Raw genomic sequence first — 19,266 nt, forward strand, 5'->3', positions numbered from 1 at the left:
TTCAGAAAAATGTGTTCTGTAGCCTAGAAGGATTGCTTGTGCTTTGTGGTGCCATTGGCACGTTCTGCTGTCCAGTGCTAAGGTGCCTTAAGTCCCTTAAGGGCATTAATGATTTATTTAGAACACTGCAATCTTTGTGTTGTTTTGTCTATTTCCATTTTAACAAAACCAAACTTACTTTGTAATGTTTTGGTTGACACTGCTAGATAGTACAGGGTTTTTTAAGTCATCTGCTAAGATTTGTAGCCACACTCTGACCATTCACTATACGGGGAAGAGAGAGAGTGAAAGTCATGACAGGAGCTCAAGAAATGTTAACTTTTGAGTTGTTCATCCCTCCTTAATCCTGATGGTCATTTAAATCGGTTCTATGTGTTCGGTAGGAAAAGAAATACTAACTAGTACATCTTACGTATCAAGACAGAGTCAAAACAAAGATAAATTCTAATCCTGTTTAGTTGGAGGCTCAGCTAAAATAGTCACTACTGTGGTTTATAATAGGTAACTTGAATGTGTATTTGCATTGCCAGTTAACTTTCATACTTGCTTAATCAAATACACATCTTTTATATGTGGCCTGGTATTACATGGTTCAATCAGATTTTAAGTGAATCTGGATATGAACTGGCTTTCATGAGACATTAGTAAAAAAGGCTGTTTTTTATATACTATTCCAAGTAGGAGAAGTAAAAAGGGCATTGTTTTGAATACATCTCTTAAATGTTTTCAATAGTGAACAGCAGCAGCAGACTGGTACTTGTAATTTATTACTGAGCTACAGGTGCTTGAGTAAAGGTAAGATTGCATTATTTGGATGTTCTTTGAGCAGGTACATATTCAGGGCTTTTTTTCCCCTCTAGGCTTGCATATAATAAGGCTTTTCATTTATATATGAGAGTACACTAATTTCTTTTTTGGGTAAAATTTTCATTAAAAAATTGCTACTTTAGCCTTGTTGTATCCAAAGCAGTGGGGAGCAAGTAGATCAATTGGTTTGCCTCAAGAAAAGAGGTTTTTAAGTGACCGTTTCACATGGTAGAAAATCTGGTGAGAGTCTTAAACTTATATGTGTAACATGTCATCTTTTTTTCTTGTAACCCTTAGAACCCATTGTTCTAGGGAGGGCCTCTAGTTGTCTGTGGTGGGTTTGGTTTTGTAGTTCTGGTTGAGCAGTGTAATTCTGGTGCAGCTTACTGGGCGTTGGATTGCTTACTCTGGTACAGTGCAATGAATATTTTTTGGAAAGCCCATAGTTGTATCCTGGACACTGGGATTGTTTTCTGTTGATTTCTATTGTTCTTCTGTTGATGTTCTTTTATTTTAAAGATACAGTATCTAGACATGTAACTTTTTAAAGAATGTTGCTTCAAGCTGTCCTTAAAATTGGTGCTGATGAAAGCTTTTGCTGCTTATGGGGAAATGAGTCTGGGCCCATAACTTACTGTGAAATTTGGAGAGTTTGTATCTTGCCTTCCAAGATGCAAACTCTTCCCTTAGTGTGGAATACTAAGGCTCTTCAAAGTGAAAGCTGGTTATGTAGGTTAGGAAGGAGTGTCTCAAAAGAACTCTGTGTAATTATATTTGGTTGAGGTAATTATTCTTTACGGTAAGCTAGGGCACAGTGTAGGCAACAACACTGAAATGTTGCTTTCCTAAGGAAGGCAGTGTTTTGTGAGGCTTGGGGGTGTGAGAGGCGTTTGGCTTGACATAATGATTCTGTAGGTACTAGGATATGGGCTGCAGACATCAGCAGTTTCAAAAGAGCTTTGGGGTTATTCTCCTATTTATTCTTTGATTAGTTATTTCTTTGGTTTATGTTTGCTGGTTTTGTTTTTTAATGTTAGTTCAGAAAATAGTCTCGGCAGAAATTAAAGAAATGCAGAAAACATCATCGCTTCCTAATCTATAACTAAAATGATGTGCCTAGTAAATTATCTGAAAGAAAACCAAGGTGATAGAATTGGGTTGCTTACTATGCATAGAAAAATTCTGTGAAGGGATGTTGTGAGCAAGAAAAATCCAGAGTAACAAATAGCTGGAGTTCTTTATTTAGTAAAGAAGGTTTCAAGAATTAGGACTCTTGAGTGCACTGATTAAGGCAACATCCTTCTGCGCTCAGGAATATTTGCTCTGCTCTCTTATTGTGAAGCCACACTCTATGCAGTTTCAGAAAGTCTTGCTTAGTGTGAAGTATGTTTACTGAAGACAGAGTATTTAGAAACCTGAGAAATCTGTACTGAGCACATGAGAACAACTGTCTCCTATCTGTGTGCACCATCTCTCTTCCCAGTCCTCCCTGTACTTCACAGCCTTTCATCTTGACAGAACTAGGGTAATCCCCTTTCAGGTCAGGAAATGTGTTTGTCTGACATAAATGCTGATGTATGCTAAATTTCAGGCTTTGGCTTTTAGATCTGCAGGTGCACAGTACAAAAGAAAATGTCTGTCAGTTTGTGTGTGATTTGTCATTACAAGTGAAATTGATTTCCCTTTTCCCTGAGCAGCAGAACCAGGATTTTTGAGAGGAGGAGGCTTGTGGGTAAATAAACATATTTACCCTGAAAAAAGCACTTGAAGCTGGAAATTGCAGCTGAGAGAGTTGATTACAATTTACACATGCCTGATTAATGGGGCTTCACAGGAAATGCTGGACAGTCACTAATTTTAATTCCCTCTGGGATACAGTAATCTGAGAGAATCCTGACATCATAGTTCAAGTAAAAGCTACGTATGAATGAGTTTACAGATTCTTTTTTCCCCCTTTTTTCAGTTTGATTTTAATATTGCTTATAATGGACTATCATAATTCCATTTGAAATATTGACTTTATTTGGTATACTTTTATTACCTGGGATTTTAACCATTGGTTAATTACCATTTTTTCATTGGTCATTTCTTTTTTCTTAGCAGCTGTTGGTGAATTTTGTGTGTGAGTGCTTGAAGCACATTTCCAGTATGTTTGTTTTGTTTTTTAAATGAAGGTTTGGAGTGACTAGGGAATGTTATTTCTACAGTGTGTAACTGAGAGTATTCTTTGTTTTAAAGATGGGGATACCAGCGCAACAGAGAGTGGTGATGAGGTTCCTGTGGAGCTATATACTGCTTTTCAACATACACCAACTACAATTACTTTAACTCCTCCAAGAGTTACAAAAGTCGATAAGAAAAGGAAAAAAAGTGGAGAGAAAGAACAGAACATAGCAAAATGTAAAAAAGTAAGTGAATGTAATTTCTCTTTATAAATTATTCAGTGTTACAAATTACAGTGATGTGACATCTCATACCAAGAGACACTAGTTATAAAATGCAGGTGTGGTCAGTAATTTTTGATTACCTGATTTTGCTTGAAATGTAATATGCTGCAGTGAATGATGCAGTCTTTTTTACCTCTTCTGCCCCCACTTAATTCAAATGTATATGTATTCGCTATGAAATAGCAATTTTATAATTGAAGCAAAATTTGTAAAGGGGAATTATGTTTACTGGACCCCTTGATGCTGCTAGAGGTGGGACAAAAAATCCTGCAGATAGTCAAGGTACAATTCTTTGTTTGAAAGTGCTCAATTGTGGTTTAAGTTCAGAAGTGGTTGCTGTTAGTTGTCCTGACGTAAATTCATTCCCATTTATTTGATTTGAAATTACGTGGAAGTGTAGTGTCAGAAAGTTAGCCACTGAATTACTTTGACAGATGTTATACTGTCTTAACTACAGTTGTAAATAATACAGTCTGTGTGAAAAAGTAAAGTACAGAGAATTCCTTAAACTAATGAGTTCTTTGTGCAGTTCAGTTCCACTAGATTGGATGAGAATTTTGTCCTTTAAAACTTCATCAGAATAAGTTAAGAGCATCATTTTGGATGAATGTTACTGATTGCAAACTTAGTACCATGTATTCTTTTTTTAGCTCCTAGTATTATGTGAGGTGATTTAAAGAACAAGGTTTTGCTGAAGAGTGACAGACTCTTTTCAGAAGTTAGTATTATAGGACATCTGTGATACCTGCTTCTTCCTCCCATTTGTCAACAAATAGTGTAATGAAGGATGTGGACAATTTACAGGTTTACCCAATAAGTAACTTTTCCGTTACTTCATCTTGAATTCTGCAGTTCTAGAGAATTGTGTGGGAGAAAGGTACCTGGAATACTATCTGTGCCATCCAACATGCACTTCGCTCAGAGTGCTGAATTGGTTTTTGAGATGGATTTTGAGAGCTATAACCTGTTGCCTTCTTGAGATGTCAGCATAGTTGTCATCTTGCATGTCTTAACGAGAATGGTCCACATTGAAAAGCTATTAATTTCTTAATAGAATTTTTTATTTCTTCCAAAGAATATAAATACCTAATTTTGTTGCAGGCATTTCGGGAAGGGTCCAGGAAATCTTCAAGAGTAAAGGTAATACGATTTTTAGTGGGGAGGGCTATACATTAAGCACTAAAATACTATTGATAATTAACGTACTATATACTCACAGAGTAATTTTAGAAGAGGGTGTGAGCACTACATCTTTATGTCCTGGAAGTTAACTGAAATGGCATGTGTAAATTTCTATTCTGAGAATACTTGGTTTTCAAGAGATGTTGGTGCTGTCCAAAGATGAGTGCACACCTCGTTTGAGCTTCAGCTCTAAGCAGCAAAAGAACAAAATGGCTATATTGCATTTGAAAACCAAACCAGGAGCTTGTTTTGTTCTACCTCTGTGTATTCTTTGAGTGGAACTCTACTCACTACTGCTGGCACAGTTAAGTAATCATGTTGGGATATTTGCTTTGCAAGATTTAAGTGCTACAGCAGTGTTAATTTTTTCTGTGAGTTAAAAAGATGCAAGCTGTGAAAAGTAGGTGTTTCCCATAGTTTTTTCATCCTTGAGATATATAAAACCAAATGGAACACAGTACACTTCAAATGTGTGAGATGTGACTTGTGAATAGTCAAGATGGAATTGGTGAAGAAAAATCTTTGTTTTGTGCTTTTTGAATATAGTGTTTGAAAGGTTCCATTGTGTTCTTTCATGGTTTTCTTAGCCTCACACCTATTTTGAGTACTGTTGCGTGTATGGTTCTCTCGGTATGCAAAAGAACAGCTGAACTACTTGCTGTTAACTTTTAATAGTGTCTCTGCTCAGGTGGATAGAAAAAAGAGCATTGGTCGGCTGCAGCCTAGCTGATACTTGTGAGGCCTGGAGGTGCAATGGCCCTGTCTTTAAAAGAGGAAAGAGAAGCCTTTAGTAAGGAGCAGAAAAGGGGAGGAAAAGGATTTGTGCAAAGCCCATAACATTAGAGTGACAACCTTAATTTAGTAGGTGTAGGGTTAGTGAAGTTAGTTAAGATGTGAAGCAGAAAAATAATAACAGCATAACCCATAAGGCTGAAAAGGGAAAATCAAATCTTGTGTGTTGTAGGATGGAAGCTATAATTTGCGTATGTTAACACAAAATTGTTAGGGCAGGGAGACCTGACTGACAGACTCCTGATGCAGTGTGGCTGTGGGAGGAAACAATGTCAAGACGCTGTTCTCGTTGCACTAACAATGCAATGAGACTCCATTCCTGTTGGACAGGGGATGTATTCTTGGCCAATACTTGTGAAACCATAAAATTCCTAAAAAGACATGTAATGATACTGAATTCAACTCAACCACTTCTAAGTAATGCAGACTTTTATATTGAGCTTTGTAAAAAACCCAAACCTTAAATCTGTGGTGTACCTTTGGCCTTCATTTTGTCTCATTGTAAACTTCTCTAATATATATATTTTTCTTAACCTTGTATTATCTGGTCAATTACTTTGACTTTTAGGGCTCAGCTCCAGAGATTGATCCTACTGACAGTTCAAACTTTGGATGGGAAACCAAAATCAAGGCCTGGATGGATCGTTATGAAGAAGCAAATAATAACCAGTACAGTGAGGGTGTCCAGAGGGAAGCACAAAAAATAGCTTTGAGATTAGGCAGTGGAAATGACAAAAAAGAAGTCAGCACCAGCAATCTGATTTTCAAACCTCCAGTAGAGGTAACAAGCTCTGCCTTGGCTTATTGCATGCTGCTTTTCTGCCATGATAAATATATTCATTTAGGTGTCCTTAAAAAAAATAGAAAGTGGGGTTACATCTGCCCCAAAACATCCATTTTGTGCATCTTGTCTCGCCAGGTCGAAGCATCAGAGATTTAACATGTTTTTCAGAACGTGTAATTGATTTTAAAACTAATTTCTCTCATCTTGTATCCTCCTGTTCTTGTGAAAGTAACTAAAGTGTGAGTCTGAGCCTGAACATTTGAGTATCTTTGGACTGTCTTCTCTGGTGGACATAATGCACTGAGTTTTGCTAGTGGTTTTCTGCTCTGTGAGAACTATATGGAGTGGTTAGAGTCGATTTAAAGTGGAATATTTTTTTCTGCTATGTGTATCAGCATGTTAATTGTCCACATCAGGTGTAAGTGTTTTGGATGTTTAGGGACTCAGAACCAAATTTCTTTTACTGGTTCATGAGAGGTGTTTCATGAGGATAGATGATAATATGATGTTGGTTTTTCTTCTTTGTTTTGGGTTCTGTTTTGGTTTGTTTTCTAACTGTTGCGACCCTGCAATTTCTAGTTAATGAAGAAATTGTGAAGTGTCTTTTTCTATGCTTAACATCAGCTATTTAGCAGCTTCTAGTCAGAGCCCTTTAACAGACCATAGCATTTTTGTAAGCAGAAATCTAAAGATGTAGTTATTCTGGCACATTAATGGAAGCATCTTTGCTGCTTTTCTTCAATGACCATTACAGCATATGGGTGGGACACCCTCCTTAGCAGAATATCCCTGTTTACAGAGCCTTTTGCCTACACAGAAGTTACTTCCTTTTTGATTGGCAATGACAGTTAGAAGAGGTGTGAGTTCACTAATTGTCAGGGTATGTGTTGGCTTTTAATTAAAAGCACTCTTCCATCCAAAGAGGAAAACAAATTTGGAGCATCTCTCAGGATTCTTTTTTTTTTGTGTATTATGTTGTTATTTTCCTGTCTTGATTTTCATTGAATGAATCATGAATGTCCTTCGATGTCTGCACATTTTGTTTAGTTTGAAGGAATTGAATACTCTGGAAAGTGTTACACAAAACAATTCAGCAACGTGTACTAGTAGTGCTGAGAGTTAAGTGCACTAGGGGATACAGTACTTCAATTTTGAGAGCATGAACATGCTGATTTTCAGCCGTGTTGTGGAGCACGAGTTCTAAAGTGTTCCCTGAATCTACATTCAAGAATAGTTGCATTGAACAGGACAGTTGGATGAAAACAATCTGGAGAATTAATTACAAAGAAGAGGGGGGGGTTTAGTTCATACAGAATTGCTTGTTTTTTGTGAAGGTGTCATCTGCTGTGGGTAATAGTGGAAAAATGGTAGAAAACTGTGCTTAATAAACCAACTTGTATCTTTGTAGAGTTACGTGCAAAAAAACAAGAAAATTTTAAAAGCTGCCAAAGACTTGCCTCCTGATGCACTTATTATTGAATACAGAGGAAAGTTCATGCTGAGAGAACAATTTGAAGCTAATGGATACTTTTTTAAAAGGTTTGTTTATTCCACATGTTTTCATAAGATAACTGTTAATAAGATGCTGTTTTGTCCAACTCTTGCCTCAAGCACAAGTGGGTCTTAGTTACCAGCAGTGCCTTGTATTTTACTGTTCTCTGATTAAAAATAATTGCAGGTGGAATTTGGGTTTCCCCATTCTCTTCTGGATATCCTTACATATCTGTTCTGTTTCTTCTTCCTTCTTCCCTGGTTACATAATGCCTGTATTCTTAGTAGAGTAGCTGGACACCTTACACCAGAGATTGTCAAGTTCTACCATCCTAAAAATTCAGAATATAATGGCAAATATGCTCTCTTCTGTGAGGTTTTAAGACATAGAATCAGCCAGGCTGGAAGAGACCTCCAAGATCCTGAGTCCATCAGGCTGAAAACAGAATTGGACATGGGTCAACCTGGGGACATTTTGCTGTCAGGGTTCTGTTTGATTAAGCTACTGAGCAATGCATGACTGCTTCCTTCTTACTGTGGATCATTTTCAGTGCTGCCATTAACTGCACAGACTAACCTACGTGGGAAATTGCAAGAGGTCTGTTGGAGGAGAAAGAACACAGCTTTTCACCCTTTTTGCTCCCAAGCACTTGTTATAGCAGAACTTAAGATATGTCTTGGCAAAGTCTGTAGATACCTCCTCCTTTCAGGAGGGTTGGGTGTTAGAAGTACTGCAGGTGTTAGGCAGGGATGTGGAAGTGTTACTTGATTGGGTTTGGGTTTTTTTGTTTGGCTTTTTGTTGGTTTTTTTGGGGTTCTTTTTTTTTCCAGATGATTCCATGAGGCACCTAAATGTCTATCTATGTTTCATTTTAGGACCTGCCATAAGAAAAGTTTAAGAAAGATGAAGAATCTTATCCTGGTGTCTTCCATGTCTAGTGCTTGCCCTGTTCCTCCCTTTAGATCCTAATGCATACGAGTTACATTCAGGGCTGTAACTCATTCAGTATTTTGAGAATACATTTAGAGAATGTGCCAGTTAGAATCATAAAGCTTCAATACAGACATGACATTCACAGAGTCACAGAATTCATAGGAGTTGGAGATCATCAAGTCCAACCCCTCAGCCAGAGCAGGTTCACTTAGAGCAGGTTGCGCAGGACAGCGTCCAAGCGGGTTTTGAATGACTCCAGAGATGGAGACTCCACCACCTCTCTGGGCAGCCTCATCCAGTGCTCTACCACCCTCAAAGTAAAGAAGTTCTTCCTCATGTTTAGATGGAACTTCCTGTGTTCAAGTTTGTGCCTATTACCTCTTGTCCTATTACTGAGCACCCCTGGGAAAAAGACTGGCCCTGTCCTTGTAACACCCACCTTTTAAGTGTTTTTAGGCATTGATCCCCCCTCAGTGTTCTGTAGGCTAAAAAGCCCTTAGACCCTCAGCCTTCCTTCATGAGAGAGATGTTCTAGTCCCCTAATCATCTTTGTAGTCCTTTGCTGTACCCTTTCAAGCAGTTGCCTGTACCTGAACCTGGGAGCCCAGAACTGGACACAGTGCTCCTAATGAGGCCTTACTGGGGCAGAGTAGAAGGGGAGGAGAGCCTTTTTCAGCCTGTAACACTGTTCTTGATGCACCCCAAGGATGCCATTTGCCTTCTTGACCACAAGAGCAGATTGCTGTCTCATGGTCATCCTGTTGTCCACCAGGATTCCCAGGTCTTTGTAAAAAGCTGTTGTCCATCAGGCCAGCCCCTAGCCTATTCTGATATGTGGGGTTATTCCTCCTTAGGTGCAGTACCCTACACTTGACCCTTGTTGAATTTCATAAGGTTACTCTTTGCCCAACTCCAGCCTGTCTTGGTCATGCTGGGTGGCAGCACTGCCTTCTGGTGTGTCAGACACCCCCCCCAAATGTTGTGTCATCAGATTAACCCACAAGTTTGGTGTATCGTGCCAAACATGGTAGAGAGCTAACTAATGTGATGAATGAATAATATTTAGCATCTTCAAAAACTTTAAACTTTGGGTTTTCTTGTATCTTTTCCAGGCCATACCCATTTGTTTTGTTTTATTCCAAATTCCATGGACTAGAAATGTGTGTTGATGCAAGAACATTTGGAAATGAAGCTCGATTTATCAGGCGTTCATGTACACCAAATGCAGAGGTGAGCAGAAATGTGAAGTTAAGGCCCCTTTTCCTTGAGTTTCCTAAACAATAGTTTGAGCCATCCCTAAATTTCTGTTCAGGTATTTTGAAAGAACCCAACAGACTAATTCCTGATAATATAATAATGTTCTCTTGAATACAGGTGAGGCATGTAATTGAAGATGGGACAATTCATCTTTATATTTACTCCATCCATAACATTCCAAAGGGAGCAGAGATTACTATAGCATTTGATTTTGATTATGGAAATTGGTAAGTATTTGATTGTGCTGTTCTAAAATATGTCTAATGCTTGTTAAGTTACATGGCAATTAACAATGCCTTTGTTTTTACATATTTTACTTTCTGGAATGCTTTAATAATACAGGGCCCCTTACCCCCACTGTACTTAAAATGAACAGTCAGCAGGGTTTCTTCTGTATTTACATTACTGCATATCTATTGCTGATTTCAGCAGTGTTACAGTTATTTACAAATGATGTGGAAAAGACAGATGAATGTGAATAAAACCTCAAGATTAATGATTTTTTTTTTTCAATGTGTTCCATGGTGTGGGTAAAGCCAAGAAAATCTAGAACTATTGGGTGATGCCCTGTTTATTTTAGAGTGTCTCTGTAGTGTAACTTGAGGAAGACAGCATCTGTGGAACTTAGTTATAAATAGTGTTTGTTTCGTACGTGATTAAGAATGTTCAAATACACTGAATGCTGAGTGCCTTAGATTCTGCAACCTGTTACATGTTCTCCTGAGTATAACTTCTGCTCCTTTGGCAAATTGAGGAAATCCTTAATAAATTATTGCCATTGTCTCTAAGCATTGTTTTAAAATGAGAAAGCAAAAAATTGGTTACATTCCATTCCCATATGCAGGAGCTGTTATTTAAACACCTCTTTGAAATCTGATGCCTTTGAGTCATTCCCAGTAATGATTTATCTTGGCTAGTGGGGAATGTTCTCGGGTGTAGTTACATTGTGCAGGAACACTTAGGCTAATACTAAATTGAATTAGATTGGGAATGGAAGCACCAAAGAGCCTATTTCTGTATGTGCACTTGGTCACATCCAGAAGCAGTCCAACTGTTTAGCCTTTTGTTTACACCAAGGTAACACATTTTCCTGTGATCTCTCTGTAAGTCACTGTGGGTGCGCTGCTGTTCAAGATAATCCTTCGCTACCTCTGGACCTGAACCAGTTGTCTGTAGAGTGCTGCCTGTCTTGATCAACTTGAGTTCAGACTAGCTCAAGATATCTTGCACTGTTAACTGTTGTAGTATACTCCTACACTTCTCATGTGAAGACAGCCTCAGAAATTGTTTTCATACATTTCTGTTATTTATCTTTTTGAATGTATGTAGCAGTTGTATTTTAGTACCTGCAGTCGACAGCTGATGTAAATCAAATGTTTGAGTAACAGTCCCTATGTATCCAAGTGGAATTTCAAACCATAGAAAGCCATACAGAGTTCTTTCCAGTGTGCTCGTTCTGCAAGTGGAGATGTCCTACTTGTCTTTGCACAACGCAAGAACTCTGTGCCTTCCACGCATCTTGTTAACTTCTTTGGCGGTGGTTATATTTCCACCCAGGATATACTCAGGTTTCACATGTCTTCTATCATCTAACCATACCAAAGCAAAAAAAGAATTCCACGTGGCAAAGAGCCACAAGTTCTGATAGCCAGTAGGTGAGGCTTTTGAATTACTAGCAATATTGTATATCTTGGTGAAGATTTGACTCAGCTGCCTTTAATACGTTTAGGCCATATTTATATGTAGTATTTGGAATCAGAAATTCTGTAGCAGATGTCTGATGTGAAATGTATCAGTTCGTGTGTGCGATTTCTATATTGAAAAGGCTCATTATTGGACAGCCTAATCAAAATATGCCTTCTTGCATTTCATTTTTGTAGTAAATACAAAGTGGATTGTGCTTGCCTCAAAGAAAATCCTGAATGTCCAGTTCTCAGACGTTCTGAGCCTACAGAAAACATCAATACGGGATATGAAACCAGAAGGAAAAAGGGAAAGAAAGAGAAAGATACGTCAAGAGAAAAGGAGACTCAGAATCAGAACATCACATTGGACTGTGAAGGAGCAACCACCAAAATGAAAATTGCAGATAATAAACAGAGGAAGCTCTCACCCCTCAGGCTGTCCATTTCTAATAATCAGGTATTGCCACAAAGACATTCAGAAAGGAGCTTTTAAGTGCACATACTCCCCTTTTGTAGTTACTAAAGGAATTTTAACAAGTCACTGAAAAGGGGTGTGTAGACTTACCAGAAATCATAATGATGAATAAACTGTTTAGAAGTTTTATACTGTTCTCAGTTTTTCCCTAGTATTTTATTGTATTTAAAGACAGTGTTGGTTCCTATGCCAGTTTTAACTATTCATTTTTTTCCTCGGAAATTCTTTATCTGTCTCTAATATGCAAGTTTCATGCCATGCTTTCGGGAGTTCCCAGTCCATCCTGGAGTGCCTTTTGCTTAGTTGTGTTACTCCAGAGTCTAGCATTTCAAACATTGCAGTAAGCAGTCCTACTCCTGTAAGAACTACAAATTCAACCCAGAATATTAAGTGTTGGTTGGAACTCTGTGCTTAATAGAGGTCTGCAGCTCTATTGAGTAACAGTTTGAGGAGCCAGGAAGGTGTTTTGAACCTAATTGCTGGATAATAAGCAGTATGATAAAGCTCTCTGGTAATTTTAAGTTAGTCTATCCTTTAATGTCAATTTGAAAGAATTAGTAGGAGAAGTGCACGAGGTTAATAATTATTTTTTAGGAGCAACTGTTAAAGATAAAAATTTTGATGACGATTTAGGGGCATGGGAAAGGAGTTATTCTGGAAAGGAGCCATTTCCTTGTTCTTTTAACATCAGTTTGTGAAGGAAATAATGTAAAAATCATATTGACACCCAGTTTTCTTAGGACAGTCAAATTAATCTGGAGTTTTACTAGCTCAATAGCTTTAAAATGCTTAGAAGTCCAGATGGCATGGCATGTGACTGTTAGAAATTATGTTCTCTAAAGAGGCAACATTTAGACTTTCTCCTCTTTTTAGTACTTTTTGTGTTTTGTTCAATATTTTGATTTTAACAAGTGATAACTAGTCTTTGGATCCTTCTCCTGAGCTTTTTATGCAGTATGCAGTGCTTATATGGAACAGTCACAGAAGAACTTGTGTTGTTTTCTGAAACTGAGCTTAAACTAATAGGAATTGTGAGAAGGATTAAAGCTGTTAAAATATGCTATATGAAAACAGAAGCCAGTCAACTATGAACTTTTTCCCTTGGGTGAAATACATACTGCTTAAGTAAAGAAACCACATGGGAAAATGTAAATACACTTCTACGACAGATGTTAAAAGCTCTTTTCTCTATCCTTTATGTAAAGGTGAAGTAATATCCAGGACAAGTGACCACTTAGCTCTTCCAAAAGTTATTTTTTCATGGTTGTTTTTTTTTTTTCAAAGCAGAAGACCATTTTAGTTTGGTAACATTTGTGTTTTCTTGTGGTGTGGCAGCGATAGAAAGTTTAAATGGAAAATATGACTTCAGTAGAACACTCTTGAGCTGAGAAGAACTTCTTTGTAATTGTTTATTAACAACGCCTTGGACAATTGTTCTAGTTCACTAAAACTAACATGGTTGTTTTGTTTTTTTTCCTCAATTGGTGGGGTGGGGGAGTGGGGACAGCACCCCAAAATTTCAGTATCAGTATGCTAAAGAAAAAAGATACAGATGTTGTCAAAGCTCAGGATGGAGAAGGTCTAGCCAGGTGGTTATATTTACAGGTTCATACAAAGGTACCAGTGGATATTAGTAGTTTTTACTTTTTCGTCTCCCTTTATTGGCTTGGTTACTTCTGATGTAGCAATCTGAGGATTCTTAGTTCTCTGTAGCTTCTAGTTTTCCCTAGTTTTCAAGAGTAGTAGAGCTTCTGTAAAGCAGTCATTTCCATCTTTCAGGAGCCAGATTTTATTGATGATATAGAAGAAAAAACTCCCATTAGCAATGAAGTAGAAATGGAATCAGAGGAGCAGATTGCAGAAAGGAAAAGGAAGATGGTAAGTTGGGAAGCAAGTAGCTGCCTAAAGTTGTCACTAAGGCTTAGTGGCACCTGCTCTTCCCATGCTAGTTGCTGCTTTTTGTAGGCTTGTAGAATATGAATATATATTAGGTCAGATTCTTACATGGGCTTCAACCTTTGAGAGCATTTCATCTGGCTTGATCATTGTTTTCTGATTAAAACCTGCTTTTATCTTCAAATGTATATAATTTTTTACTGCCTTAAAAAAGTCATTGCAGAAATCATCTTTGCTCTTTATTGTTGCTTGTTATTTGTAAAGGCCATCTCTATAATTAGTATTGGGATTGAGGAGGTTTGTCTTACTAGTTATTTTTTTGAGTTTTCAGATTGTGAAGCCTCAACATTCAAATTTTCTTGGGTTGGTAGAACAGTGTTAAGAAAAATGACGTTTTAAAATGTGCTTTTTTTTAAATAGACATTCAAACTGAGATACTTGAAATTGCTGGCTAAATCAAAATCTGGGCCAAGTTGTATAATGAAATGCTAATATTTGGAACTTTGATTTTTACTGTTTGTACTTGAACTTCTGGTAAGTGGAGTTCAAGTTGGCACCAAAACTGTATCTACCTAGACCTTGAATAAGTAAACAGGGTTGTGGTAAACGTTCCTTTTGGTCACTATTTCCTACAACTGTCAGTAGCAGAATTTATGAGACTTGTGTTTATTAGATGCCAGAAAACAAAATCTCTTCAAGTAAAATGTTTACTTGAATGGAAAACCTGAAGAATGACAGCATGAGCTCTAATAATATACAATAATGCCTTGCCATACTTTCAAGGAATGATTTTCATCACATATGTTGCTTCTGCTGCAGAGGCACTTTTTTTGCGCTTTACATTTGCACTCTTCTTAAGGTAAAGCTTTCTGTGCAGCTTATTGCTCTAATAGTTAGAGATAGTTATTACTGTTACTCCACTGTGAGGGTTGCAAGTAACTGTGTGTTTAGCTGTGTTTTATTAAGCAACCAGAAGCAGGTTCAATGGCAAAAGAAAATGTGGCCTACTCATTCACTCATGTGAGCAATATATTTGCATAGTTTTTGTGCAAATGCATTGTTGCTATCAATACAGTGTTGAGCTGCAGGCATTTATAATAAAAACATCTGTACTGGAAGCCTCCCAATTCTGCCACCCCTGTACTGTCTTCAGCAGAGTTTTCTGAAGGTGAAGGGATCTGCCTTCATACATCACTGGAGGACCTGAACTACAGATAGGAAATTTAGCTTCTCTGTGTGACACAATGTTACACTGAAATTCTTGGCTCTTGAGTGTATATTTTTGTGTAGTTTGTGACAGTTGGAAAAATGACTCAAAGGATGATGGAGCTTTGTGTTCTTGCTCCATAGCTGTATTAGTATTTTGTATCTCTCTGGTCATTAGTGTTGCTTCTTAAGTATTCTACATGCAAGTAAGTGGCTCAGACCTGTGTGTTCTTTTTATGCTTACAGGCCAGTGATTTACTAGTAAATTACTGCTTTTAGCAAGTTCTTAAATACAAAGCAGGACTGTCTTCTTGTTTGTCAGATTTGGTATGAATGCAAGCCTGTCTTCAGGAGTCTGTAATAATTGCAGTCATTGTAACATCTCCCTTTCTTCTGAGCTTCTGCTGAAATTGAGTTCCATGTCACATACACTGAACATGTGCTAAATAAAGTACTTAAAAAAGGCAGAAATGTATATATGCAAAAGATTATGACGGAAACTTGATTATTATTAAATCCATCAGACAAGAGAAGAACGGAAAATGGAAGCTATCCTGCAAGCTTTTGCCAGACTAGAAAAAAGAGAAAAAAGAAGAGAACAAGCTTTGGAAAGAATCAGCACAGCAAAAACTGAAGTTAAATCAGAATGCAAGGAAGCACAGAGTCTGAATGATGCTGAATTTATTCAGGTAGTTATCTGAAACTTTATTTTAAAGCTTGCTTTTAGCTTGGCATATTTCATTGGTTTGGAGGTCAAGTTGCACTGCAAGATGTATGAGATGACCTATGGTTGTTTCCCTCTGATTTTAAATATAGTTCTTTGGCATTGTGTTAACTTCTGGTACCTTTTGTTCAATAAAATATGTGTAAAATTAATTTGTGAGTAATTTCAGTGCACACACATCAGCTGTATAATGCAGTCTGTCCTTAAAGGTCAGGACAGGATTTGTTTACCAGTGCTGACTTTAGCCACAGAAAGTGTCTTTCTTTAGGCACCCTCTGTAACTGGTGCAGGACAGCTCACTGCTTCAGTGAGTTACTTGGGAACAGCCTATAATCCTTTCTTTTGTTTTCCAGGAAAGGCATTACTAAGGCATAGCTTTTTCTTGAGTTCTTGCAGATGATGCTTAATATTTCATAAACCATTTTTTTACTCAGTTACTGGATGCTAGTGTGCTTCTTACATTGCAAATACTCCTACAGATTCTCAGTTCAGGTTGTTTCCCTGGATAATTCATGTCAGGATGCTGCTGAGTATGTTTTATGACAGTGCTAAATGCTGAGTAAACTACAAATTACAAAAAGGATATCGGACTCAAATACATCATGTTGTAAGCAGCTGATTTCTGAATTCATGGATGAATGAATGTGGTGTGGCAGTTAATACACATGAATATTCTACTGCTGATAGAGCAGGTGCATGGGAGGAACCTAAAACGAATGTTGTAGTTTCATGAAGCCACATTCTGTCTTCATAGAATTATTATCCCTTATGTATTTTAGTTCTACCAACAAAAATGAGGTTGAAGTTTTCAGACCTCTAAAAGAAAAGGAGACTGACATTTTGTTAATAGAGTGATATGTAGCTTTACGTGTGTGCAGGATATACTTACTAGACTTTTTATTTTGTACCAGGAACCAGCAAAAGAAGAAACTGCCACCAAGCCAACCCCAGCCAAAGTTAACAAAGCTAAACAGAGAAAAAGCTTCTCACGGAGTAGAACCCACATTGGACAGCAACGCAGACGACATAGAACTGTCAGCATGTGTTCAGATATCCAGCCCTCTTCTCCTGATGTGGAAGTAACTTCACAACATAATGAAACTGAGAATGCTGCAGTGGTAGCTGAGCCTGAAGCAGAAACTGTTGTTACAGAAATGGTTACTGAAACGGAAGCTCCAGCACTTAATAAATGCCCTACTAAGTATCCTAAGACAAAGAAGGTATGTTCCTTAAGGGATGGGGAGAAGAGGATGGGCTTTAACAGAGAGTTGTAAAGCTACAGATTTATTTATTTATTCCTAAATGGTGACTACTTTCTTTTAAAATCACTATTACGTAGCCAGGCACTGGTAATAAATTAAGATATTAAAAAATGTACATGTAACATCTGTTGGTAAAAGGTTTTTAAGAGACTTCAGAAGACATCTTTCAAAATTTGGAACAGATGTTTTCCAAGGACATTTCTTTGTAAATGTGCTGAAATAATATACATAACCCAAACAGAATTGAAATTGTTAATTTAAAAGGGCAAAGAAAACACTATAAAAGCCTTTCCTTTCATTGTTCATTATGTAAAGGTATTTTAATGCTGGCAAACAGAATATCTCAATGAAAATCAGCTTTTAGGTCTGAAGTGAGTAGGTTTAAACAGTTCTGTGCATGTTTGGAGGAAAGAGTTTTACTGTCTGTCATGCTTTGATTTTTTTAATTGGACTGCAGTGCAGAAAGCTTGGAGGAGAGCTGTCATATTTAAGGCTGAAAAAAAAAATGCAAAACTGGAAGTCTTGAATAAAGCTAAGCTGTGAAACTTTATGCTTTGAAATTCTATGGAATGCATTAAGTAGTGACATTTTTTTTTAGCTTGCTTTACAAGTTCTGAAAGTTTTAGTGGGCTCCATGTCATAGGTTGAAACTTCTTGTCAGGTGAACAATAACAGTTTCAAGATGGTATTGTATTAAACCCCCAAACATAGTTCAAAAGGCTTCTGAATAACACTACTAATTGAATCACGGTTAAATTCTCATCAGAGAGGTGACTATAATCTTTCTTTTTTGCACATTGCTTAGCAAAAATGCGAGGTACCTGAGAAGTCTGAATTTTACAGCACTTTTTGGCTGTTGCATAGTATTAAGCATAAGTCTCTGAAATGTCTTACTGCACTGTAGTACTCAGTGTACCCTAAGTGAGGAGACAGTATTGCTTTAAAAATAGAGATAGACTTGTAGAAGACAAGCAACTTAACACAGATTATCATTACATATTTAAAGGCTTGAGGATACTAAAAAAATGACACATAAAATAATATGATATTAATTTTGGTTAACAGTTGTCAAATTTAGGAAGTTATTTTTTCTGTTAATAGGAACTGAAATCTAATGGCACATTTTTCAAAGACACTGTACTGGCTAGGAAGGAATACCCTTTTTTATAAGTGTGCCTTAGTAAATATGTTGTAATTTAATACAACTGCAACAGTGAAGAATTCTCAAAGTGTCTGCCTGACATGTTGACTGAAGCATAACCTTGACAGTACAGAAATTTGAAGAGGATTTAACTTTCTGTTAAGATTGTCTGTTTCCCCTAAGCTGTGCCTCATCTTAGGTGCTCAGGCACAAGTTTAAGATCTATCTTTAAAGCTCTGTTACCAAATTCACGTTGGTAAATACAGCTGGCCTGGGCACTTGTATATTGAGTAAGAGGTAAATACAAAAGAACTAAGTGTTTATACCAAAACACCCAAAATCCAACAAAAGCAATACTTCCAAAACACTGGTATGAAGAACATTTATTTTTAATTCCTTCTGCTGTGCCCATTATTTTACTTAAAACTGTCCTCATTCTTCTTGCTCTGCATGTCTTTAAACTTGCAGCCTCTTTTCTGGCTTGTGGAACAGCTGACTGGGTCAAATAGTTAAGACTAAAAAAATTTTAAAAGCCTCTGATAAAACCACTCACAAAACATAATAATGTGTTCTCTCTCTCTCTCTCTCTCTCTGTTTAGCACTTGGTCAGTGAATGGTTAAGTGAAAAGAGTGATAAAACAGGAAAGCCCACAGACAGTCTATCAGAGAGGCCTCTACGTATAACCACCGACCCTGAAGTTCTGGCTACTCAGCTGAATTCTTTACCAGGTCTCACTTACAGTCCGCATGTATATTCAACCCCAAAGCACTATATTCGTTTCACTTCACCATTCCTTTCAGAAAAGAGGAGGAAAAAAGAACCTGTGGAAAACATGACTGGATCTTGTAAGAAGGTAATGCCTCCCCTTTCTTGTGGCTCCCCATCTGATACTAAACAAAAATAAGTCTATGTTTGCTGGCACAAATTCAGGCAGTAAAAAGCATGCTGGCAAATCAGTTCTGACATGGTGTGATGCAGTTTGAATAGTTTGAGACACTTCAGAGTCAATGATTTGTACTTGTTTTCTAACAGCGTTGGTTGAAGCAGGCCTTAGAAGAAGAAAATTCAACAGTGATTGATAGATTTAATTCACCATCACAAGAGAGATCCAGAAGTCCAGCCATCAATGGTGAAAACAAAAGCCCTCTGATACTGAATGACAGCTGCTCCTTAACAGGTGAA

The 19,266-nt window shown here is 37.4% G+C and overlaps 1 protein-coding gene across 1 annotated transcript in view; it reads left to right on the forward strand.

Moving 5' to 3' along the window:
• The window catches only part of KMT2E (lysine methyltransferase 2E (inactive)), a 61,870-nt gene that overhangs the window by 30,087 nt on the left and 12,517 nt on the right, over window positions 1-19,266 (forward strand). The window contains 12 exon segments of the mRNA XM_064165953.1: window positions 3,046-3,215; window positions 4,356-4,394; window positions 5,797-6,009; window positions 7,421-7,551; window positions 9,550-9,667; window positions 9,812-9,921; window positions 11,575-11,836; window positions 13,634-13,732; window positions 15,481-15,645; window positions 16,592-16,900; window positions 18,683-18,937; window positions 19,117-19,261. Of these exon segments, the coding sequence (XP_064022023.1) occupies window positions 3,046-3,215; window positions 4,356-4,394; window positions 5,797-6,009; window positions 7,421-7,551; window positions 9,550-9,667; window positions 9,812-9,921; window positions 11,575-11,836; window positions 13,634-13,732; window positions 15,481-15,645; window positions 16,592-16,900; window positions 18,683-18,937; window positions 19,117-19,261 (2,016 nt within the window).

The sequence above is a fragment of the Pogoniulus pusillus genome, chromosome 27 (genome assembly GCF_015220805.1).
Source record: "Pogoniulus pusillus isolate bPogPus1 chromosome 27, bPogPus1.pri, whole genome shotgun sequence".
NCBI classification, from domain to species: Eukaryota; Metazoa; Chordata; class Aves; order Piciformes; family Lybiidae; genus Pogoniulus; species Pogoniulus pusillus.